At 47.5% G+C, this 25,443-nt stretch overlaps 1 protein-coding gene across 3 annotated transcripts in view; it reads left to right on the top strand.

Moving 5' to 3' along the window:
- iqsec3a (IQ motif and Sec7 domain ArfGEF 3a) overlaps window positions 1-25,443 on the top strand; it is a 738,133-nt gene that overhangs the window by 246,643 nt on the left and 466,047 nt on the right. For all 3 annotated transcript variants that reach the window (XM_072485388.1, XM_072485387.1, XM_072485389.1), the window contains exon 2: window positions 4,004-4,084. In XM_072485388.1, coding sequence (XP_072341489.1) covers window positions 4,004-4,084 — 81 coding nt within the window. The remainder of the gene's footprint in view (window positions 1-4,003; window positions 4,085-25,443) is intronic.

The following is a 25,443-nucleotide window of genomic DNA, read 5'->3' as shown; positions in this document are numbered from 1 at the left end:
CATTGTGTTTCCTTTTCATGTCCTGTAGTCTCTCTGCTGTGAATTATACGGTTAAATAAATTTAAGTTTATTAAAAAGTGTTAGATGCACTGGCTGTGCCACATGTTTAGATGGAATAGACAAATCTCAAAATATTGTTGTGACAGAATTGGTGTGGTACCTCCCAGTTCGCAATCAGGATGTTACGTATGTAAGATGTCTATGTTTCCGTACCCGCCGAGTGATTTTTCCTAATTTAAAATAAATTCCAGCTGCAGGCTGAAGGTTATTTATTATCACACTCACACACACACTCACACTCTCACACACTCTCTCACACACACTCACACACACTCACACACTCACACTCTCACACACTCTCACACACACTCACACACACTCACACACATTCACTCACACGTACTCACATTCACTCACACTCTCACTCACACACACTCACACACACTCACACTCTCACACACTCATTTGAAATGAAATCTGTCAATCACTCATCTCACTCATCTCACTAACACTGTCACACTCACACATTTACTCACACGTACTCACATTCACTCACACACACATTCACACTATCACACACACACACACACTCACACACACATTCACTCACACGTACTCACATTCACTCACACACACATTCACACACTATCACACACACACTCTAACACACATTCGCTCACACAGATTCACACACACTCTCACACACACACTCTCACACACACACACTCACACACATACACTCACACACACATACATTCGCTCACACACACAGATTCACACACACACTCACACTCACACTCACACACACACACACTCACACACACACTCTCACACACTCACACACACACTCTCACACACACACACTCACACACATACACTCACACACACATACATTCGCTCACACACACAGATTCACACACACACACACACTCACTCACACACACTCACACACATACACATTCACACACACACTAATACGCACAGATTGGGTACAGATGAAGATAAAGCCATTATTATAAACATGGATTTTTGAACTCAGATGGAGGTCGTGGCCGGGATTCTCCGAGCTGAGATTTCCCTCCACCGCTGTCAGCGAGAATGGAGAGTTTGGTGCTCGGCCAAAACTCCATTCACTGCAGCCGGATCACGGAGAATCCCGCCGGCACCAACGGACAGAGAATTCCTGCCATGATGGCGGCTGAGTGAAATTGATCCTTTAGTTGGAGTAAGATCTGGTTTAGCACACAGCTAAATCGCTGGCTTTGAAAGCAGACCAAGGCAGGCCAGCAGCACGGTTCAATTCCCGTACCAGCCTCCCCGAACAGGTGCCGGAATGTGGCGACTAGGGGCTTTTCACAGGAACTTCATTGAAGCCTACTTGTGACAATACGTGATTTTAATTCATTTTCATTTTCATTTCATCTCATTAAGCTGCAATGCTTCTTGTAGATACAGCGTAAGGAAATTGGTCCTCAGCTTGGCTTGGAAGCTGGAACAAGGGGGGGGGGACTTGACAGAATCACAGAATAATACAGTGCAGAAGAGGACCTTTGGCCATCGAGTCTGCACTGACGTATGAAAACTGACCTGCCCACCTGACCCAATAGTACTTGACCCATAGGCTTGAATGTTATGACGTGCCAAATGCGTTGGAAGACTTTCAGCTTTGATGGTTCTGATGTTTCTTTCTGGTGTTTTAGATATTCCTTGCTGGATTTGCTTTGTTTGGGAAATTTTAAACTGCAGTTGCTGAAAGTTAGTTTCAGTCACATGACTGCATGGTTGACATGTCTGGGGTCTAGACCACCATTATTCAATAGCAATTGACAATCAACATTTACTCTTATTTCTGCTCCAACCTGAGCTCAAGTATTCTCCTCTATTCAATATGGCATTTGATAAGGTTCCCCATGGGAGGCTTCTGCAGAAAGTAAGGAGGCATGGGATAGTGGGAAATTTGGCCAGTTGGATAACAAACTGTCTAACCGATAGAAGTCAGAGAGTGGTGGTGGATGGCAAATATTCAGCCTGGAGCCCAGTTACCAGTGGCGTACCGCAAGGATCAGTTCTGGGTCCTCTGCTGTTTGTGATTTTCATTAATGGCTTGGATGAGGGAGTTGAAGGGTGGGTCAGTAAATTTGCAGATGATACGAAGATTGGTGGAGTTGTGGATAGTAAGGAGGGCTGTTGTCGGCTGCAAAGAGACATAGATAGGATGCAGAGCTGGGCTGAGAAGTGGCAGATGGAGTTTAACCCTGAAAAGTGTGAGGTTGTCCATTTTGGAAGGACAAATATGAATGCGGAATACAGGGTTAACGGTAGAGTTCTTGGCAATGTGGAGGAGCAGAGAGATCTTGGGGTCTATGTTCATACATCTTTGTAAGTTGCCACTCAAGTGGATAGAGCTGTGAAGAAGGCCTATGGTGTGCTCGCGTTCATTAACAGAGGGATTGAATTTAAGAGCTGTGAGGTGATGATGCAGCTGTACAAAACTTTGGTAAGGCCACATTTGGAGTACTGTGTACAGTTCTGGTCGCCTCATTTTAGGAAGGATGTGGAAGCTTTGGAAAAGGTGCAAAGGAGATTTACCAGGATGTTGCCTGGAATGGAGAGTAGGTCTTACGAGGAAAGGTTGAGGGTGCTAGGCCTTTTCTCATTAGAACGGAGAAGGATGAGGGGCGACTTGATAGAGGTTTATAAGATGATCAGGGGAATAGATAGAGTAGACAGTCAGAGATTTTTTTCCCCGGGTGGAACAAACCATTACAAGGGGACATAAATTTAAGGTGAAAGGTGGAAGATATAGGAGGGATATCAGAGGTAGGTTCTTTACCCAGAGAGTAGTGGGGGTATGGAATGCACTGCCTGTGGAAGTAGTTGAGTCGGAAACATTAGGGACCTTCAAGCAACTATTGGATAGGTACATGGATTACGGTAAAATGATATAGTGTAGATTTATTTGATCTTAAGGGCAGCACGGTAGCATTGTGGATAGCACAATTGCTTCACAGCTCCAGGGTCCCAGGTTCGATTCCGGCTTGGATCACTGTCTGTGCGGAGTCTGCACATCCTCCCCGTGTCTGCGTGTGTTTCCTCCGGGTGCTCCGGTTTCCTCCCACAGTCCAAAGATGTGCGGGTTAGGTGGATTGGCCGTGATAAATTGCCCTTAATGTCCAAATTGCCCTTTGTGTTGGGTGGAGATGTTGAGTTTGGGTAGGGTGCTCTTGCCAAGAGCCGGTGCAGACTCAGGGGGCCGAATGGCCTCCTTCTGCACTGTAAATTCAATGATAATCTATGATTAATCTAGGACAAAGGTTCGGCACAACATCGTGGGCCGAAGGGCCTGTTCTGTGCTGTATTTTCTATGTTCTATGACAATTGGAGACCAACTGTCCACAGATTCCTTAAATGCTGGTTAATCCTTAGGCAGTGAGGTATTTAAACTTCACAGGTGGTGGCAAAGTATCCTTAATTAGGTCCATGTTCAACTGAAAATTGGCCATGGAATTGAATCCTGTTCACTGTTGTCACGTGTTAGGCTGCTGCCATTTTAACAGGGTTTTGGTGTAGCCACTTTTACAAAATATGATACACAGTCTGTAATGTCCAATATTGTCATTGTGTGTACTGAGCATGAACCCTGACCTGGGACACAACACTTACTGCACCCATTTGGCATTCCATTTCTAATGACCATCCTTGTAGCTTCTGTGTGAAGCGACCTTATTAGGGAGTCCGTCAGCTAAGAGCTGATTTTGAGTCCAAACATGCTTCTACAGCATGGAGATTGGATTTCCACCCATTGCCTGATCCTGGGCTAAGTGAAAGGATTCTGCACTAACCTATCACATCGTTAGGTTCCTCAGTTTGAATTTCTCTAACTATCAGCAGCACTGATTTGTAAACTCTTACTGTCTGATTCATTGACCCCAGCAACCTGCTTTATTTTCTCAGAATGTACCAGGAATTTGATTAATTTTGACTTTGTTTCATCTCCTTACAGAAATGAGAATATTTTACATCAGTTCTGTTGTCCAGCAGCTGACTCTGATCAGAAGCTCTCCTCCAGTACTCCTTCTTCCAGGTACGTGGAGAGACTTTCTATTCGCCGATTAAGTGTATGGTCTCCAGCAGATAGAGTGAAAGATGCAGCAGATGATGTGACCTGCCTGTCACTGCGGAGAATCTATCTACACTGAGATGTGAATAAATCAATCTGTGTTCCGAGCTGCACTGGATGGCATTCAAGCAGCTTCATGTCAGGCTGGTTCTGAAAACTCACTTCAAAATATCATCACCTGTTTCTGTAACTGCAGCTTGTGGTGCGACTGCGTGCACGACTCACAATGTGAGGTGATGATACCACCCTGCCTTAGTCTGTTGTGAAGCTGTTAATGTCACAATGCCACAAGGTTAATCTTGGAATGAAATGGATGTGCCTATCATTTTGGTAATGGGGGGAGCTATTTTGTAATCATAGATCTGAAATATCACCTCCTCCATTTTATACTGCACTGCAGCCCACATTCATTGGTCACTGATCGCAAAGCTAGTTAAATGCGTTGTGTCATTGAAATATACAGATTAGGAAAAGTCTAGTTTTGAACCCTGATCTATTCTAAATTGCTGAGTTCATTTGGCTTTGGTGTTCCTTAGTCAGAGGGAGGAGGAAAGGTAACCAGGGTTCCTCTTGTAGATTCCTACCCAGCGATTCCTGGTGAACTAAATGTAAATATTTGCTCTTTGTGAAAAGAGGACTGGGCTAGCTGTGATTTCCACCATCATCCAATAGGCTGCCAACACTGTGATTGGGGTTACACATCCAAGGTCAGAGGCGTTCAAGTCAGGTGACCCTGACCTATACAAGAAATCCAGGTACGACCTCTGCAAAGCCATCCGAGATGCCAAGAGAGAATATCAGACCAAGCGAGAGACACAGACTAGCGTTACAGACGCTCGGTGGTTGTGGCAAGGCCTAAACAACATAACGGGCTACAAAGCGAAGCCGAGCAGTATCTCCGGCAGCAGCGCACCCCTCCCCGATGAACTCAATGCATTCTATGCTCGGTTCAAGCAGGTAACCAACAATCCACTGTCGAGTGCCCCAGCAGCCCATAACACACCTATACCCACCATCACAGCTTCCAAAGTCAAATAGGCCTTCCTGAAAGTGAACCCTCGGAAGGCGACGGGCCCGGACGGGATCCCTGGTCGTGCACTCAGAGCCTGCACGGACCAGCTGGCAGAGGTATTCACGGACATCTTTAACCTGCCCCTACTCCGCTCCGAGGTCCCCACCTGCTTCAAGAAGACCACCATCATACCGGTGCCAAAGAAGAACCAGGCAACGTGCCTCAGTGACTACCGTCCAGTGGCCCAGACATTGATCGGAATGAAGAGCTTCGAGAGGTTGGTCATGAAGTGCATCACCTCCATACTGCCAGAACGCCTTGATCCACTGCAATTCTCATACCACCACAACTGGTCCACAGCAGATGCCATCTCCCTGGCTCTACACTCATCCCTAGAGCATCTCGAGAAGAAGGACTCCTGCTGCCTGGGGAAAGCGGGCAGCATAATCAAAGACCCCTCCCACCCGGCTTACTCACTCTTCCAACTTCTTCCATCGGGCAGGAGATACAAAAGTCTGAGAACACACACGAACAGACTCAAAAACAGCTTCTTCACCGCTGTTACCAGACACCTAAACGACCCTCTTATGGACTGACCTCATTAATACTACACCCTGTATGCTTCTCCCGATGCCGGTGTTATGTAGTTACATTGTGTACCTTGTGTTGCCCTATTATGTATTTTCTTTTCTTTTCATGTACTTAATGATCTGTTGAGCTGCTCGCAGAAAAATACTTTTCACTGTACCTTGGTACACGTGACAATAAACAAACTCCAAATCCAATCTTTTCAGTGCCAAAGACACCCCCTTAACCACAGACACAGTTCTCCTTGGCCCTGCTTACCCTGTTGATGCACTAAGCGTTATGGGGCTAAGGTGATGCTGAGGGGAAACAAATGGATTCTCAGTCTTTACCCACGTGCCTTCAGCTGATCTGTTTCTGAAGCAATACCCCACATGCTCCTTAAAACTGTCAGCAACCAACCTTGAGCAGCAGCTCAATGTCAATGTAGAGAGAAAGTGGTATAGATGGATTTGGATTTGTACGGAGACCAGTGAATAGTCTGCAATTTTTACAGTTAAAACCAGCCTTCTTAGCCCTACTTCCTGCAGGAGGATATAAGACATAAGGAATCGGAATATCGAGAAGAAGCCGAGCAGCCTCTCGAGCCTGGTCTGCCACTCAGTAAGACCATGACGGGTCTTTGACCTCAATCCCACTTTCCCGCTTAATCCATGCCCCTTGATTTCCCTAAAATCCTGAAATCTATTGCTCTCACCTCGAATTGAGCGACCATTCCACATTTTTACAACCCTTTTAGGGAAGCAATTCCTCCTCATCTCAGTCTTAAATATTCAGCCCCTTGTCCAGAGAATGTGCTCCTTCGTTCCAGACTCTTCAGCCAGTCAATACAAACTGGGAGCATTTACTCTGCCAAGCCCCCTCAGAATTCAATCCCTCAGTTTTCATGTTTTTAATGGTAAGCGTAAAGGTCCGTCGCTGGCCAACAGAGTCCTGCTGGTGAGAAACGCACTGCTGGGTCCGTGGGAGTCAGTCATGATCCTTGTCTTGTTCAGCACTCGCGCTGAAGCAGCGTGCTATGGGGATATGTTGAGTAACTTTAATTTTTTTATACTCTGATCAATTCCAACATTTTAAAATATCAGTGTTTCAGTCCGATTCCTGGCTTGTTTGCATTCCAAGCAATTAATCAGCTTTTTCTCCAGACAAGAACTGTCCTTGACTTTGCTCTGCATCTCCACTGAGATGGCATTAAGATGGCATTTAAGAAGGGTTATGGGCAGGTCATTCTATCGCAGCGAAAGGTCTACCTCTGTATAATGAGGACAATAAAATCAAAAGCTGCAGAATGAAAAGCTTTGGGACTGAGTGTTGCAATAAAAGGAATTGTGCAAAAACTGTAAAATTAATCTAATTACTCCGTATTCATATTGCGGCTGATTTCCACAGATCCACACTGAGTGGAAATAGGGAAGGGGCCTGTTGAAAACCACAGGGTTAAATTTACCATCCTGATCCAGCTGCTACCAGTGAACCCAATTGGTTCAGGCAGAGGCTTCTTGTAATATGCAGAGATCAGCATCCCATAATATACAGCTGATAGTGATGCAGCTTATAGGGCATGATTTAACCACGGTGTTGCTTCTGGCGCAGATCTGGGCCTGGTGGTTAAATAGCGGGAAAGGCCAAAATCGAGGCCCACGCTGGGCGTGAGTCAGTTTATCGCGTTAACGGGCCCTCCACCGATGGCGAGTTCCGATCTCGCCCAAATATAGCGAGCATATCATTGACCCCAATTAGCACCAATTTCCATGACATTAGCGAGATTGAAAACAAATGTAACGGCCTCTGGAAATTACCCAACTCCTCAGCGAGAATTCAGACGGGCGTTGTTTAATTTTCCTTTTTAAAAACATGAGGCTGGCGCAATGGCTGCGAAGGGAAACGGAGAAGGTGAGGAGCCATTTCCAAAGGGGTGGGGGGTGGGGGGCAGTCATTTTTCCACCATTGGCAGTGTATTTCTTTTTTTTGCTTGGCAGCTGTGTGTTTGTCTACTGCGACCCCTCTCGATTCTTTAGCCTGGTCCCCTGGCAAATTGCCAGTGCTGGAGAAGGGCTGAGGTATTCCTTCTCCTTCCGCTGTGCCCTGTGTTGGTGTGACCTTTTCCGGTGGCCTGTGCTTTCCGCTCTCAGGCTTGCGTACACTAACTGGCACACACAGTCATTCATGCATGTACTCTTTATACGCACACTCTCGCCGATATGCACGTACTGATGTTCACACACATACTTTACCATACATGCAATAGCTGCCTTTTCACTGACATAGATCTGCTGTGTGTGTGCGTGTGTGTGAGGTAGTGTGTGTGTGTGTATGTGTGTGTGTGCGGGGGTGCTGGGGGGGATCCACTGCCGGTGGTTGCTCCTTCAGTGCTTGCTCTGTATTTGGTTTGGTTTATAATGTTATAAAGTGCTGGACCTGGTCTGGGCTAGACTGTGCCCCTCTTGTGGAGTGGAATGTTTTGCTCTCCCTCCTCTGCCGTGCTCTGTGTTGGAGCGGCCTTATCCGGAGGGCTTGGAGCCTTTCCGCTGATGTAGATTGGGGGGCGGGGGAGGGGTCTGGGTGCTGAGTCATTGGTGTCCTAATTGTACCGTCATCTGTATCTTGACCCTGTCAATAAACTAAAATATTTTAGGCTGTGTTTGCTGCTCAGTGCTGCTGGTGGCTGCAGATTCCTGGAGGTTGCTGTAGCCAAGAGTTTGTTTCCTTGCTCCACATTCCTTCCTTCACTGTGATTGCTGCTCAGGGGAGAGTGAAGGAGGTGGAAGGAGAGGGGCGAGTCTGCAGGTGAGACCCTGGGACTGGGCTTGGCCTGGGACTGGATTTGGGAACTGCCTGATTGCTCACGAATGCCTGCTGACTGCAACACTGAGGGAGGAGGCAGAAGCCGAAAGCCCGCAGTGCCTGTCATCCCTGTCCGACATTGGACGGCAGTCCTCCTGGTCATGTCCCCCACACTGACAGTCACTGCCACTGCCTCCCGGGCAGTATTGGCGGCCCTGCTGCTGGCCCTCCAACCCCCTTGGGGAGGACAGGATGTCCCATCTCGCATCCACTGCATCCAGAATCCTGACCGGTCGGCATTGTCAAAGCGAGGAGCAGGTTTGTATGCCGGCATTCCCGATGTGTTGATTGGAAGTGGGTGGTGAGGGAGTGTTTAAAAGAACCTCCCTCTTGTTAGCAGCGAGATGCTGAGGTGCGGGTCTGGAGAATCAGATGGCGAGACGGCCAGTGATGGCGAGGAGCTTGAGGAGGTTCATTTCCAGCACTCAGTGCCATTAAATACGAACCGCGATCCTGCCAACTGGAAGTCGGGAAACATGCCGCCAATCACGCCCAAAAGGACACTGAGAACCTCTTCCGTTAAATCGCACCGATGGTGTTTGTGGGTAGTGTCATGTCCCTTTAAGAAATGTGTGTTTATCAAATAGCTTCAGTGATGTCAGTGTGCGGGTGGAGCTGGCCTGAGGTTCTGGCTTTTACTTTGGTTTTGAGCTGGGAGCTGTTTGTGGTTCTGTGTTTTACTTTCGGTTTAGACAGTTGGGAGCTGCATTCAGACAAAGAAAGTTTATTTTGGTCTCTCTCGCTCTGTATATGTTAAAAGGTGTCCAGATCACTTGATAATTTAAAAGTGATACCTGTTTTCTGTAAAGAATTCAAACCCACTGTTTTGTGGAAAAGGGGATTGTCTGATTTATGGATGTTGTTACTGGAGTGAATAAGTAAGACGGAAGTTATTAAGGGTTAAATATAGAGTACTGTAGCTGTGTAGGGGATGTATGTTTGTAGTTGATAAAAATGCTTATTTTGTGTGTTTATAAAATGTTAACTGAATTTGTAGAATAAACTTTGTTTTTGATTTAAAGTACTTGAGGCCTCTGTTGCATAACACCTGAGGAGTAGGCCCTTGTGCTCCCCGTAACCAAAATCTATAAACAGTTGTAGGTCAGGTGAACTCTATGATATACTTTGGTGTTCTCTAAACCCTGGCCCATAACAGTAGTACCCACACACATTCTGGCCAGTAACCTAAGGTGTGGAGCAATGTAACTATTGAGCTTTAAAAGACATCATCAGGCTTCCAAAAATAAGGAAAGCAAGAATTTATGAAGCTCTAAGAGGGGCCAGGAAGAGACTCAGTTCACTGTGCACCGCTCCTGCAATTGCCTTCCTCCTTTCTAACTCTTTACCTCCGGCTCGTCTCCACACGGGAACCACAGGATTTTCTGCCTGTCCTCTCCAAAGGGTCAGCTGCCAGTTCCACATAGATATAGAAATGGGAACCTGGCCGTTGAAAACATTGCTGCTTCACAGCAAAGATGTTGGATGTGGAGCTTGGATGCATCTCCACCCAAAGTAAAAATTAGACACATACTCTCTAAATCTTCCACTCCTTACCACCCGCCCAGCACTTAAGCAGCCTGACGCAAATACTTACTGTCTTGAAGGGAGCAGCTTGATCAAAATGTCAGCCAAGCGAGAGCAGGAACTGGGGCACAAACGATTACACTTATTACATGGCAGCTTTATGGTGAAGTCATTCATTATTGTGTTGTTAAGCCCCTTTGTGCTTCTGAAATTGATGTCAATCATTTGTTCCTGTCTGAGAGACTCTAAGGGAGAATAAAGCTACCATAGTTCTGTACAACCAAGCAATCAACCACCAGCAAAGCTAACGTTAAATGACCCCTGAAGGAGTTACTTTCATCTCTGTAGTTTTTGACTGTCTGGAACTGGAGGAGGTTGAAGCTGGAGCAAGCAGAGTATTAATGATGGAACCACTTACTAAACAGGAGAGCGAATCAGCAGCAGAAAGAGACATATGATAGTGATACATGGCAGCCTGTTGCCAAAGGTGGAAAGTGAAGGGGTGGATTCTACATCCTGCCCGCCCCGTTTTCCAGCATGGTGTGCCCCCACTGGCAGCGGGATTCTCCGTTTGCGCAGCCGGCCGATGGGGTTCCCCATTGTGGCCACCGCTCGCCATTGGGAAACGCGGGGTCGTGGGTGCGCTACCGGGGGGGGGCGGAGCCTCATGTGCCTTTCAATCATAACGAATCTATGCAGCTCCTCTTTGTGTAATGCATTGTTCAATCCACAGAATACCTCCACATATAGTATATTAATCAACTTGTAACCATTATTTCTTATACATCATCAGCTCCAACATGCCAAACGTCATTCTTTCAGTAGTATCGTTAGCTTATTTTACCTTTTACGGGACGAATCAGCTTTAACTGAACAACTGGCTTTATCTAATTTCACCTGTGGGTGCTGCACTGTGGGTGCTGCACAGTGGGTGCTGCACTGTGGGTTCTGCGCTTTGGGTGCTGCACTGTGGGTGCTGCACTATGGGTGCTGCCCTGTGGGTGGTGCGCTGTGGGTGGTGCGCTGTGGGTGCTGCACTGTGGGTGCTGCACTGTGGGTGCTGCACTGTGGGTGCTGCACTGTGGGTGCTGCCATGTGGGTGCTGCACTGTGGGTGCTGCACTGTGGGTGCTGTACTGTGGGTGTTGCACTGTGGGTGCTGCGCTGTGGGTGCTGCACTGTGGGTGCTGCGCTGTGGGTGCTGTGCTGTGGGTGCTGCTTGGCTAAAAGACAGTGCTTTTGGAGTTAAGTGAAACAGGGAGAAGGTGAAGCTATAAAGACTGACTGTGAAGCTTAGTCTCAGTCTGGGCAGGAGCGGAGAACAGTTGAGCTTCATAAACACTGAGAGGGAGCAAGAGAACTGATTTAATTCATCTTCCCATCCAGAGTGAGAGATAGCCAGAGTAAATGTGGGTATCGGGAATTTGGTACAGAGTGAGAATTTGGTGCAGAGTGGAAAGAGGTGCTTTTTGCTTTTTCTCCTTGTTTTGCATCTTTTTCAATCTTCAGAGAGGAGATTGGTCTTGTTCTGCTTCGGCAGCCAAGGCTACAAGCAGAATGGTAAGTAATGGGTAAGGTTGGGTAAGCCTTCACTACTTTTAACACTTATAATTTGAGAAGACATTTTGTGATTTATCAGGTTTATATTCGGTACTAACGAGAAACAGGAAAGCAGGTCCTGAGAGAATTGGATGTAATCTGATATCAAGCATTTTCCAGAGGTTTAATTTAAAGGGGTAAGTCAAGGATTAGGACACAAAGTTGGGTGGGAGGGTGAGCTGTGAGGAGGATGCAGAGACCTAAATATTGTGTACATTTTTGGTCCCCTTATCTGAGGATGTTCTTGCTCTAGAGGGAGTGCAGCGAAGGTTTACCAGACTGATTCCTGGGATAGCAGGATTTGTGTATGAGGAAAGATTGAGTCAGTTACGATTGTGTCTCATAGTAACCTATAAAATTCTAACAGGACTAGACAGAGTAGATGCAGGAAGGATGTTCCTGAAGGTGAGGGTGTCCAGAACCAGGGGTCACAGTGTGAGGATACGGGGGAGACCATTTAGGACAGAGATTAGGAGAGATTCCTTCACCCAGAGAGTGGTGAGCCTGTGGAATTTATTATCACAGGAAGTAGTTGAGACTAAAGCACTGTGGGTGGGATTCTCCATCTCTGCGATACCCGGAATGTGTTCCCCGATGGGATAGAGAATCAGGGGCGAAATTCTCCGGAAACGGCGCGATGTCCGCCGACTGGCGCCCAAAACGGCGCAAATCAGACGGGCATCGCGCCGCCCCAAAGGTGTGGAATGCTCCGCATCTTTGGGGGCCGAGCCACAACCTTAAGGGGCTAGGTCGGCGCCGGACGAATTTCCGCCCCGCCAGCTGGCGGGAAAGGCCTTTGGTGCTCTGCCAGCTGGCGCGGAAATGACATCTCCGAGCGGCGCATGCGCAGGAGCGTCAGCGGCCGCTGACAGCTTCCCGCGCATGCGCAGTGGAGGGAGTCTCTTCTGCCTCCGCCATGGTGGAGACCGTGGCGGAGGCGGAAGGGAAAGAGTGCCCCCACGGCACAGGCCCGCCCGCGGATCGGTGGGCCCCGATCGCGGGCCAGGCCACCGTGGGGGCACCCCTCGGGGCCAGATCGCCCCGCACCCCCCCCAGGACCCCGGAGCCCGCCCGCGCCGCCTTGTCCCGCCGGTAAGGTAGGTGGATTAATTTACGCCGGTGGGACAGGCATTTTAGCGGCGGGACTTCGGCCCATCCGGGCCGGAGAATCAAGCGGGGGGGGGGCCCGCCAACCGGCGCGGCGCGATTCCCGCCCCCGCCGAATATCCGGTGCCGGAGACTTCGGCAACTGGCGGGGGCGGGATTCACGCCAGCCCCCGGCGATTCTCCGACCCGGCGGGGGGTCGGAGAATCTCGCCCCTGGTGTTGGGACAAAATTGGGATTGGTGTCAGGTGCCGACCCAAACGCCATGGTCCTGCACGCCCAGATCTGTGGACCTGCACGTCCAGGTCCCTCTGTGTGTTAATGTTCCTCAGGGTTCTACCATTTACAGTATAATTCAAACCGAGATTTGATCCTCCAAAATGCATCACCTCGCATTTGTCTGGATTAAACTCCTTCTGCCATTTCTATGCCCAAGTCTCCAATCTATCCATATCCTGTTGTATCCTCTGACAACCCTCGGCACTATCAGAAACTCCGCCAATCTTCGTGTCATCCGCAAATTTACTAATCAGACCACCCACATTTTCCTCCAGATCATTTATATATACGACAAACAACAGAGGTCCCAGCACTGATCCCTGCGGAACACTAGAACATAAAAAATACAGCACAGAACAGGCCCTTCGGTCCACGATGTTGTGCCGAACTTTTGTCCTGGATTAAGAACAAATTAATCTACACCCCATCATTCTACCGTAATCCATGTAATCCATGTACCTATCCAACAGCTGCTTGAAGGTCCCTAATGTTTCCGACTCAACTACTTCCACAGGCAGTGCATTCCATGCCCCCACTACTCTCTGGGTAAAGAACCTAGCTCTGACATCCCCCCTATATCTTCCACCATTCACCTGAAATTTATGTTCCCTTGTAATGGTTTGTTCCACCCGGGGAAAAAGTCTCTGACTGTCTATTCTATCTATTCCCCTGATCATCTTATAAACCTCTATCAGGTCGCCCCTCATCCTTCTCCGTTCTAATGAGAAAACGCCTCGCACCTTCAACCCTTCCTCGTAAGACCTACTCTCCATTCCAGGCAACATCCTGGTAAATCTCCTTTGCACCTTTTCCAAAGCTTCCACATCCTTCCTAAAATGAGGCGACCAGAACTGCATACATTACTCCAAATGTGGCCTTACCAAGGTCTTGTACAGCTGCAAAATCACCTCACGGCTCTTAAATTCAATCCCTCTGTTAATGAACGCGAGCACACCATAGGCCTTCTTCACAGCTCTATCCACTTGAGTGGCAACTTTCAAAGATCTATGAACATAGACCCCAAGATCTCTGCTCCTCCACATTGCCAAGAACTCTACCGTTAACCCTGTATTCCGCATTCATATTTGTCCTTCCAAAATGGACAACCTCACACTTTTCAGGGTTAAACTCCATCTGCCACTTCTCAGCCCAGCTCTGCATCCTATCTATGTCTCTTTGCAGCCGACAACAGCCCTCCTCACTATCCACAACTCCACCAATCTTCGTATCGTCTGCAAATTTACTGACCCACCCTTCAACTCCCTCATCCAAGTCATTAATGAAAATCACAAACAGCAGAGGACCCAGAACTGATCCCTGCGGTACGCCACTGGTAACTGGGATCCAGGCTGAATATTTGCCAACCACCACCACTCTCTGACTTTGTTATCTAACTGGCCAAATTTCCCACTAACCCATGCCTCCTTACTTTCTGCATAAGCCTACCGTGGGGAACCTTATCAAATGCCTTACTATCCATGTACACTACATCCACTGCTTTACCTTCATCCACGTGCTTGGTCACCTCCTCAAAGAATTCAATAAGACTTGTGAGGCAAGACCTGCCCCTCACAAATCCGTGCTGACTATCCCTAATCAAGCAGTGTCTTTCCAGATGCTCAGAAATCCTATCCTTCAGTACCCATTCCATTACTTTGCCTACCACCGAAGTAAGACTAACTGGCCTGTAATTCCCAGGGTTATCCATATTCCCTTTTTCAACCCATCTCCGGGCCTGCAAGTACTCTCCTTTGTCAGTGTTACCTTCCCCACTGCCTCACTACACGTTTTGACATCCTGAACATCAGCCACCTTAGTTGCTGGACTACAAATCCGGTTCCCATTCCCCTGCCAAATTAGTTTAAACCCTCCGGAAGAGTACCAGAAAACCTCCCTCCCAGGATATTGGTGCCCCTCTGGTTCGGATGCAACCCGTCCTGCTTGTACAGGTCCCACCTTCCCCAGAATGTGCTCCAATTATCCAAATACCTGAAGCCCTCCCTCCTGCACCATTCCTGCAGCCACGTGTTCAGCTGCACTCTCTCCCTATTCCTAGCCTCGCTATCACGTGGCACCGGCAACAAACCAGAGATGACAACTCTGTCTGTCGTGGCTTTTAACTTCCAGCGTAACTCCATAAACTCGTTTATTACCTCCACACCCCTTTTCCTACCTACGTCGTTGGTACCAATGTGCACCACGACTTCTGGCTGCTCCCCCTCCTCCTTAAGGATCCTGAAGACACGATCCGAGACATCCCTGGCCCTGGCACCCGGGAGGCAACATACCTTCCGGGAGTCTCGCTTGTGACCACAGAATCTCCTATCTATTCCCCTAACCATTGAGTCTCTGACAACTATTGCTTTTCTATTCTTCTCCCTTCCCTTCTGAGCCCCAGAGCCAGACTCAGTGCCAGAGACCTGGCCGCTAGGGCCTTCCCCCGGTAGGTCATCCCCCCCAACAGCATCCAAAACGGTATACTTGTTTTGAAGGGGCACGGCCACGAGGAATCCCTGCACTGTCTGCCTGTTTGTTTTCTTTCCTTTTCTTTCCCCTGACTGTAACTCGCAAAGATCTCCATTCTGAAATCACCCTTCCCCCGCTACTCTGTCTTCTATAACCAAGCCAGTTCTATATCCATCTAGCCAGCTCACCCCGAATCCTATGTGATTTTAGTTTTTGTACCAGTCTGCTATGTGTGACATGGTAGCACAGTGGTTAGCACTGTTGCTTACCAGCACCAGGGACCCGGTTTCAATTTGCGTCTTGTGTCATTGTGCGGAGTCTGCACGTTCTCCCCGTGTCTGCGTGGGTTTCCTCCGGGTGCTCCGGTTTCCTCCCACAAGCCCCCAAAGACGTGCTGTTCAGTGAATTGGACATTCTGAATTCTCTCTCAGTGTACCCGAACAGGCGTCGGAGTGTGGTGACTAGGGGATTTTCACAGTAACTTCATTGCAGTGTTAATGTAAGCCCACTTGTGACAATAATAAAGGTTATTTCGTTATTTCGACGCCTGTTTCGGTGCCGCTTCATACTCCCATCTCGACCTGGAAAAATGTTTCAATTTTGCTTCCAATTTCCACCCCTCTCTCACCTTCCCCTGGTCCATCTCCGACACTCCCTCAGTTACCTCGGCAACAGCTCCTCAGACCCCTTCCTGTAAGGACCCCATCCCATTCTCCCAGTTTCTCCACCTCCGTTGCAAGGAGATGTGCGAGGCAAGTTTTTTACACAGAGGGTAGTGGGTGCCTGGAACTCGCTGCCGGAGGAGGTAGTGGAAGCAGGGACGATAGTGACATTTAAGGGGCATCTTGACAAATACATGAATAGGATGGGAATCGAGGGATACGGACCCCGGAAGATTTTAGGTTAGACGGGCAGCATGGTCGGCACAGGCTCGGAGGGCTGAAGGGCCTGCTCCTGTGCTGTACATTTCTTTGTTCTTTGTTCTTTGTATCTGTTCTGATGATGCCACCCTTTGGAAATGGAACTTCTGTCATACAAAGAACAAACAACAAAGAACAAAGAAAGGTACAGCACAAGAACAGGCCCTTCGGCCCTCCAAGCCTGTGCTGACCATGCTGCCTGTCTAAACTATGTCTGCCTTTTTCCTGACACTGTGGTTGTCAGGGTGCCCAATCATGTCGATCCATTCCCACATCTCCACCATCACCCCTTTCCCTTCTTCCCAGAACCAGGATAGGGTCCCCCCCTTTTCTCACTTCTCACCCTGGTTTCCTCCCATAGTCCAAAGATGTGCAGGTTATGCGGATTGGTCACACTAAATTGCCCCGTAGTGACCAAAGGTTAGGTGGGGTTGCTGGGTTATGGGGATAGGGTGGAGTTGTGGACTTAGGTAAGGTGCTCTTTCAGGGTACTGTGTAGACTCCATGGGATGAATGGCCTCCTTCTACACTTTAAATTCTATGTGGGACCTTTTCAAAGCCTTACTAAAGTCCACACAGACTACACCCACAGCCCTTTTCTCATTAATTATTTTGTCACCTGCCATGTGAGAGTGCCTTTAAGAATTGGATGTTTAAGAAATGTACCTTTAAGAAATGAAGCTGATCATATTGCTGAAGTGATGTCACGGGGGGGGGGGGGGGGGGGGGCGGGTAGAGAGCTGAGCTCATTTCTGCTTTTGGGAGTTTTAGTTTCAGTTTCAGGAGAAAGATGGGAGTGTCTGTGTGTTTCGCTGAGAGCTGCAGGAAGAAAAGCAAGGTGCTGGAGCTAAAGTCAACCAAGCTGATATACCTCTGCCATCCAACAGAAAATATATATTAACCGTGAGGAGGGTGGTTTAGCTCACTTGGCTGGAAAGCTGGTTTATGAGGCAGCCAAGGCCAGCAGCGTGGGTTCAATTCCAGTACCAGCTGTGGTTATTCTTCTCAGCCTTGCCCCTTACCCGATCCTCAGGTTAAATCACCATTAGTCAGCTCTCCCCTTCCAAAGGAAAAGTAGCCTGTGGTCATCTGGGATCGTGGTGACTGTTCTGCAGTGTTTCTTTGCATTTAAAAAGTCATGTTTACTAACTTGATAGAGTTTTTCGAGGAGGTCACTAGGATGATTGATGCAGGTAGGGCAGTAGATGTTGTCTATATGGACTTCAGTAAGGCCTTTGACAAGGTCCCTCATGGTAGACTAGTACAAAAGGTGAAGTCACACGGGATCAGGGGTGAACTGGCAAGGTGGATACAGAACTGGCTAGGCCATAGAAGGCAGAGGGTAGCAATGGAGGGATGCTTTTCTAATTGGAGGGCTGTGACCAGTGGTGTTCCACAGGGATCAGTGCTGGGACCTTTGCTCTTTGTAGTATATATAAATGATTTGGAGGAAAATGTAACTGGTCTGATTAGTAAGTTTGCAGACGACACAAAGGTTGGTGGAATTGCGGATAGCGATGAGGACTGTCTGAGGATACAGCAGGATTTAGATTGTCTGGAGACTTGGGCGGAGAGATGGCAGATGGAGTTTAACCTGGACAAATGTGAGGTAATGCATTTTGGAAGGGCTAATGCAGGTAGGGAATATACAGTGAATGGTAGAACCCTCAAGAGTATTGAAAGTCAAAGAGATCTAGGAGTACAGGTCCACAGGTCATTGAAAGGGGCTACACAGGTGGAGAAGGTAGTCAAGAAGGCATACGGCATGCTTGCCTTCATTGGCCGGGGCATTGAGTATAAGAATTGGCAAGTCATGTTGCAGCTGTATAGAACCTTAGTTAGGCCACACTTGGAGTATAGTGTTCAATTCTGGTCGCCACACTACCAGAAGGATGTGGAGGCTTTAGAGAGGGTGCAGAAGAGATTTACCAGAATGTTGCCTGGTATGGAGGGCATAAGCTATGAGGAGCGATTGAATAAACTCGGTTTGTTCTCACTGGAACGAAGGAGGTTGAGGGGCGACCTGATAGAGGTATACAAAATTATGAGGGGCATAGACAGAGTGGATAGTCAGAGGCTTTTCCCCAGGGTAGAGGGGTCAATTACTAGGGGGCATAGGTTTAAGGTGAGAGGGGCAAAGTTTAGAGTAGATGTACGAGGCAAGTTTTTTACGCAGAGGGTAGTGGGTGCCTGGAACTCACTACCGGAGGAGGTAGTGGAGGCAGGGACGATAGGGACATTTAAGGGGCATCTTGACAAATATATGAATAGGATGGGAATAGAAGGATACGGACCCAGGAAGTGTAGAAGATTGTAGTTTAGTCGGGCAGTATGGTCGGCACGGGCTTGGAGGGCCGAAGGGCCTGTTCCTGTGCTGTACATTTCTTTGTTCTTTGTTGTTTGTTGTTTTGTGACCTGGTGTATTACTGTTTTTGTGAAGGTGAAGTCTTTTGGATGTGTAAAGGAACAGTTTGCAGGATTGGGTAGTGTTGTATTATTTTCGGGGATATCTTTGAAGTAAGGGGTGTTAAGAGATCAAATGTTTATTTGAAAGGTTAATTTGGGTTCATGGAATAAACATTGTTTTGTTTTAAAAACCACGTGTCCATAATTGTAATACTACACCTGGGGAACAAGCCGTGTGCTTCAAAAGCAACAATCCATTAAAGGTTGAACTCCATGATACATTTTGGGGTTCTGAAAACACCTCTCCCATAACACACCTCTTCAAAAATCTCAATCATGTTAGTGAGACATGACCTTTCCTGTACAAAGCCATGTTGCCTGTCACTAACTAGTCAATTTTCCTCCAAATATGCATATATCCTGTCCCTCATTATCTTTTCTAAAAGTTTCCCCACCACTGATGTCAGGCACATGGTCCTTGGTGCACGTGTAAAGAATGACCAATTTTGAGGGTATTGCCTTCAGCAGAGAAGGGGTAGAAATTCAGGAAAATTTCAATGAATTGCTCAGGAGGACTGAGGAACTTATGAATGATTTCCTTGCAATGGACAAAGCTGCATAAGAATGGTCTTGATGTTGAAAATAATTATTATAATTCTGTGTGAACATCCCGTAAAACTATCATGACTATATTTGAAAGATCAAATGAAAATATGAGAGGGTAAGAAATCCCTTACTAACAGCATCTCAAGTGCACTGTAAATTCTATGGAATTCTACGAAGTAAAACAAGTTATCATGATTAAAGAGAAAACCAATCAGGTCCGTCATTAAATTCTTCAATGATTAACAACATTTGCTGAAACTTCTCTGAAAATGGGGCTGACTGCCAGACAGGTGTCTCTGATGCCTCCTCCCTATTGCTCTCTCAGCAGTCTCCGAGTGAATTGGATCGTAACACGAGAGTCACGTTGTCATTAAAGAGACACCCATTGAGGTACCTCTTATGGTGTTAAATGGTATTACGTACCTGGGAATAATCCTGCTGGTTCTGAATCACGTGATGTGTTAGCGCTGAAAATACGGATCTTGCAGCTGACTGATTTAAATCACGACGTACCAGTTTTGATACCACTGAGCTCGAGTTGCAGGAAACTTGGAATGCTGCAGATTGGAAAATGAAGTGTCATTTCCAATTTCATCATTGGCTGCAACGACATTCCCACACCTGAACTGGATCAATTTGGATCTTTCCCTTCCCACCGGGGCCTGTATGAATATACATGGTTGCCCTTTGGAGTATCCTCTGCCTGCGCAATTTTTCAACGTGTTATGGAGGGCATTTTGAGAGGTTTTCCCCGGAGCTCATTTCTACAGCCGCAGAGATAAGGGAAGGTAGTCCACACAATCTTCCACTGGTGCCTCACTCGAAGCCTGCGCAGGTCGTTACAGAACCGAATGGAGATAGAGACGCTGACATGACGGAGGCAGCAGACTCTGACTCCGAGATGGAGACACAGGATGCATCAGAGGGGGAATCCTCGGGTCCATGGGCCGTGGATGTACAACCGTTGCGCCGTTCATCACGGAAGCGCCGGTCTCCGTCTCGTTACACGCCGCCTGATCCAGCGCCGCGTGCAAATGGTGTCTGCCGATCAATAATGAGTAATACTGCAGTTTGGTTCCATGAGCATTTGTTCCCTCAGTACATTCCTCAAGTGGCCAATCGGCATTTGACAGCGATTCTTGGCAAACCCCAGAACTAGGTCATCAGAATCCAGTCTGAACTTATTATCCTCTGACCTTTATTCAGTAATAATTACTGAATACTGACCAGGAGCGGAAACCCCAGCTGATTTTTGCTCTCATAGTCTAGTGATGTTGAGTTAAATTGTCTGCTCATAAACAAACTAGTCAGGATCTAATCAATTTTTAAAATTAAAGGTTGACAGAAATGAGCTCATCCAAAATAAATTGGACTTTGTATGTTGTCTTTATTTGTTCCACGTAGGTGCAACATTAAATAATTGGATAAAGGAACTCTGCAAAAGGTACAATGCCTGTACCAGTAGAACACAGGACATTACAGCGCAGTACAGGCCCTTCGGCCCTCGATGTTGCGCCGACCTGTGAAAGCACTCTAAAGCCCATCTACACTATTCCCTTATCGTCCATATGTCTATCCAATGACCATTTGAATGCCCTTAGTGTTGGCGAGTCCACTACTGTTGCAGGCAGGGCATTCCACGCCCTTACTACTCTCTGAGTAAAGAACCTACCTCTGACATCCGTCTTATATCTATCTCCCCTCAATTTGAAGCTATGTCCCCTCGTGCTAGACATCACCATCCGAGGAAGAAGGCTCTCACTGTCCACCCTATCCAATCCTCTGATCATCTTGTATGCCTCAATTAAGTCACCTCTTAACCTTCTTCTCTCTAACGAAAACAGCCTCAAGTCCCTCAGCCTTTCCTCATAAGATCTTCCCTCCATACCAGGCAACATTCTGGTAAATCTCCTCTGCTCCCTTTCCAATGCTTCCACATCCTTCCTATAATGCAGTGACCAGAATTGCACGCAATACTCCAAATGCGGCCGCACCAGAGTTTTGTACAGCTGCAACATGACCTCATGGCTCCGAAACTCAATCCCTCTACCAATACAAGCTAACACACTGTATGCCTTCTTAACAACCCTCTCAACCTGGCTGGCAACTTCCAGGGATTTATGTACATGGACACCGAGATCTCTCTGCTCATCCACACTACCAAGAATCTTACCATTAGCCCAGTACTCTGTCTTCTTGTTATTCCTTCCAAAATGAATCACCTCACACTTTTCTGCAGTAAACTCCATTTGCCACCTCTCAGCCCAGCGCTGCAGCTTATCTATGTCCCTCTGTAACTTGTAACATCCTTCTGCACTGTCCACAACTCCACCGACTTTAGTGTCGTCTGCAAATTTACTCACCCATCCTTCTACGCCCTCCTCAAGGTCATTTATAAAAATGACAAGCAGCAGTGGCCCCAAAACAGATCCTTGTGGTAGACCACTAGTAACTGGACTCAGTCTGAACATTTCCCATCAACCACCACCCTTTGTCATCTTCCAGCTAGCCGATTTCTGATCCAAACTGCTAAATCACCCTGAACCCCATGCCTCCGTATTTTCTGCAGTAGCCTACCGTGGGGAACCTTATCAAATGCTTTACTGAAATCCATATGCACCACATCAACTGCTTTACCCTCATCCACCAGTTTGGTCACCTTCTAAAAGAACTTAATAAGGTTTGTGAGGCACGACCTACCCTTCACAAAACCGTGTTGACTATCTCTAATTAAATTATTCCTTTCCAGATGATTATACATCCTATCTCTTATAAACCTTTCCAAGATTTTGCCCACAACAAACGTAAGGCTCACTGGTCTATAGTTACCGGGGTTGATCTGCTCCCCTTCTTGAACAAGGGGACAACATTTGCTGTCCTCCAGTCTTCTGGCACTATTCCTGTAGACAAAGATGACTTAAAGATCAAAGCCAAAGGCTCAGCAATCTCCTCCCTAGCTTCCCAGAGAATCCTAGGATAAATCCCATCTGGCCCAGGGGACTTATCTATTTTCACACTTTCCAGAATTGCTAACACCTCCTCCTTATGAACCTCAAGCCCTTCTAGTCTAGTAGCCTGAATCTCAGTATTCTCCTCGACAACATTGTCTTTTTCCTGTGTGAATACTGATGAAAAATATTCATTTAGCACCGCTCCTATCTCCTCAGACTCCAAGCACAACTTCCCACTACTGTCCTTGACTGGCCCTACTCTTACCCTAGTCATTCTTTTATTCCTGACATATCTATAGAAAGCTTTAGGGTTATCCTTGATCCTACCTTCCAAAGACTTCTCATGTCCCCTCCTGGCTCTTCTTAGCTCTCTCTACAGGTCCTGCCTAGCTAACTTGTAACTCTCGAGCGCCCTAACTGAACCTTCATGTCTCATCTTTACATAAGCCTCCTTCTTCCTCTTGACAAGTGATTCGACTGCTTTAGTAAACCACGGTTCCCTTGCCCGACCACTTCTTCCCTACCTGACAGGTACATACTTATCAAGGACACGCAGTAGCTGTTCCTTGAACAAGCTCCACATTTCCATTGTGCCCATCCCCTGCAGTTTTCCTCTCCATCTGATGCATCCTAAGTCTTGCCTCATCGCATCATAATTGCCTTTCCCCCAGATATAACTCTTGCCCTGTGGTATATACCTATCCCTTTCCATCACTAAAGTAAGCGTAATTGAATTGTGGTCACTAGCACCAAAGTGCTCACCTATCTCCAAATCTAACACCTGTCCTGGTTCATTACCCAGTACCAAATCCAATATGGCCTCGCCTCTCGTTGGCCTATCTACATACTGTGTCAGGAAACCCTCCTGCACACATTGGACAAAAACAGACCCATCTAAAGTACTCAAACTATAGCGTTTCCAGTCAATATTTGCAAAGTTAATGTCCCCCATAACAACTACCCTGTTGCTTTCGCTCCTATCCAGAATCATCTTTGCAATCCTTTCCTCGACATCTCTGGAACTTTTTGGAGGCCTATAGAAAACCCCTAACAGGGTGACCTCTCCTTTCCTGTTTCTAACCTCAGCCTATACTACCTAAGTAGACGAGTCCTCATCAAACGTCCTTTCTGCCATCGTAATACTGTCCTTGACTAACAATGCCACCCCTCCCCCTCTTTTACCACCTTCCCTGATCTTACTGAAATATCTAAACCCCGGCACCTGCAACAACCATTCCTGTCCCTGCTCTATCCATGTCTCCGAAATGGCCACAACATCGAAGCCCCAGGTACCAACCCATGCCGCAAGTTCACCCACCTTATTCTGGATGCTCCTGGCATTGAAGAAGACACACTTTAAACCACCTTCCTGCCTGCCGGTACACTCCTGCAACTTTGAATCCTTACTCATGACCTCACTACTCTCAACCTCCTGTATACTGGAGCTACAATTCAGGTTCCCAAGCCCCTGCTGAACTGATTTAAAACCTCCCGAAGAGCATTAGCAAATATCCCCCCAGGATATTGGTACCCCTCTGGTCCAGGTGTAGACCATCCCGTTTGTAGAGGTCCCACCGACCCCAGAATGAGCCCCAATTATCCAGAAATCTGAAACCCTCCCTCCTGTACCATCCCTGTATCCACGTGTTCAACTCCTCTCTCTCCCTATTCCTCGTCTCTATCACGTGGCACGGGTAACAACCCAGAGATAATAACTCTGTTTGTCCTAGATCTAAGTTTCCACCCTTGCTCCCTGAATTCCTGCCTTACATCCCTATCCCTTTTCCTACCTATGTAGTTGGTACCTATGTGGACCACGACTTGGGGCTGCTCCCCCTCCCCCTTAAGGATCCCGAAAACACGATCCGAGACATCACGCACCCTGGCACCTGGGAGGCAACACACCAACCGTGAGTCTCTCTCATTCCCACAGAATCTCCTATCTATCCCCCTAACTATGGAGTCTCCAATGACTAATGCTCTAATCCTCTCTCCCTTTCCCTTCTGAGCACCAGGGACAGACTCTGTGCCAGAGACCTGCACCCCTATGGCTTATCCCTGGTAAGTCGTCGTCCCCAACAGTATCCAAAGTGGTATACTTGTTACTAAGGGGAATGACCACAGAGGATCCCTGTACTGACTGCTTCCTCCCAGCCCCTCTCACCGTCACCCATCTGTCTTTATTCTTCGGAGTAATTACATCCCTGAAGCTTCTATCTATGACCACCTCTGCCTCCCGGATGATCCGAAGTGCATCCAGCTCCAGCTCCAGTTCCCTAACGCGGTTTCTGAGGAGCTGGAGATGGGTGCACTTCTCACAGATGAAATCAGCAGGGACACTGACGGCGTCCCTCACGTCAAACATTCTGCAGGAGGAACATTGCACTGCCTTCCCTGCCATCCCTCTAGATAAAAAAGGAAAAGGAAAGAAAGAGCTTACCTGTTATTCTGTCCATCCATTGCACCATCACAACATCTTTTGTGATGGCCCATGTGGTTTTGGGGGAAAATCTATATTTGAAGTTGGGGTGAGGGACCCTTGCAGAACTAGGTTTCTCTGAAAGGGGATTTCTGGTAAAGCACTTGGTTTTCATGTTGATCGTGCAATGATGTCCAGGAGGCAAACAAGAGAAGAGAAGGGTTAACCGGAAGTTAAAAAGCAAGGCCCATAGATTGTGGAAGTGATTCTGTGTTCAAGCTCTTAGTTTTAGAACAGGTTTGATGTGGCAAACATCTCTTTCAAGCAGTCTGCAGTGAAATCTTGTGTGTTGGCTCGAAGAGATCAAAAGTCATGTTAACTGAAGGACTCCTGACTGAGTTGAATGTCTGGATAACTCAGCAGACAGAGAGCAAAATCCCATAGCTAAATAATATTCTAACTGGGTGAGTTCTGGTCTCTATGCTTAAGACGTTAGCAATGCCCAAGTGGAATGGGGAGGCACAGCCATGAGGTAGTTGGAGGAGATTTGAAGGGGCAGCCTTGGACCTGAGCAGATGGTCCAAGAAGTGTTAACCGTTATTTGAACC

The sequence above is a fragment of the Scyliorhinus torazame genome, chromosome 19 (assembly GCF_047496885.1).
Source record: "Scyliorhinus torazame isolate Kashiwa2021f chromosome 19, sScyTor2.1, whole genome shotgun sequence".
NCBI classification, from domain to species: Eukaryota; Metazoa; Chordata; class Chondrichthyes; order Carcharhiniformes; family Scyliorhinidae; genus Scyliorhinus; species Scyliorhinus torazame.
Note: the sequence above shows the minus strand (reverse complement) of the source record. Positions and strands in the feature narration are given on the sequence as shown.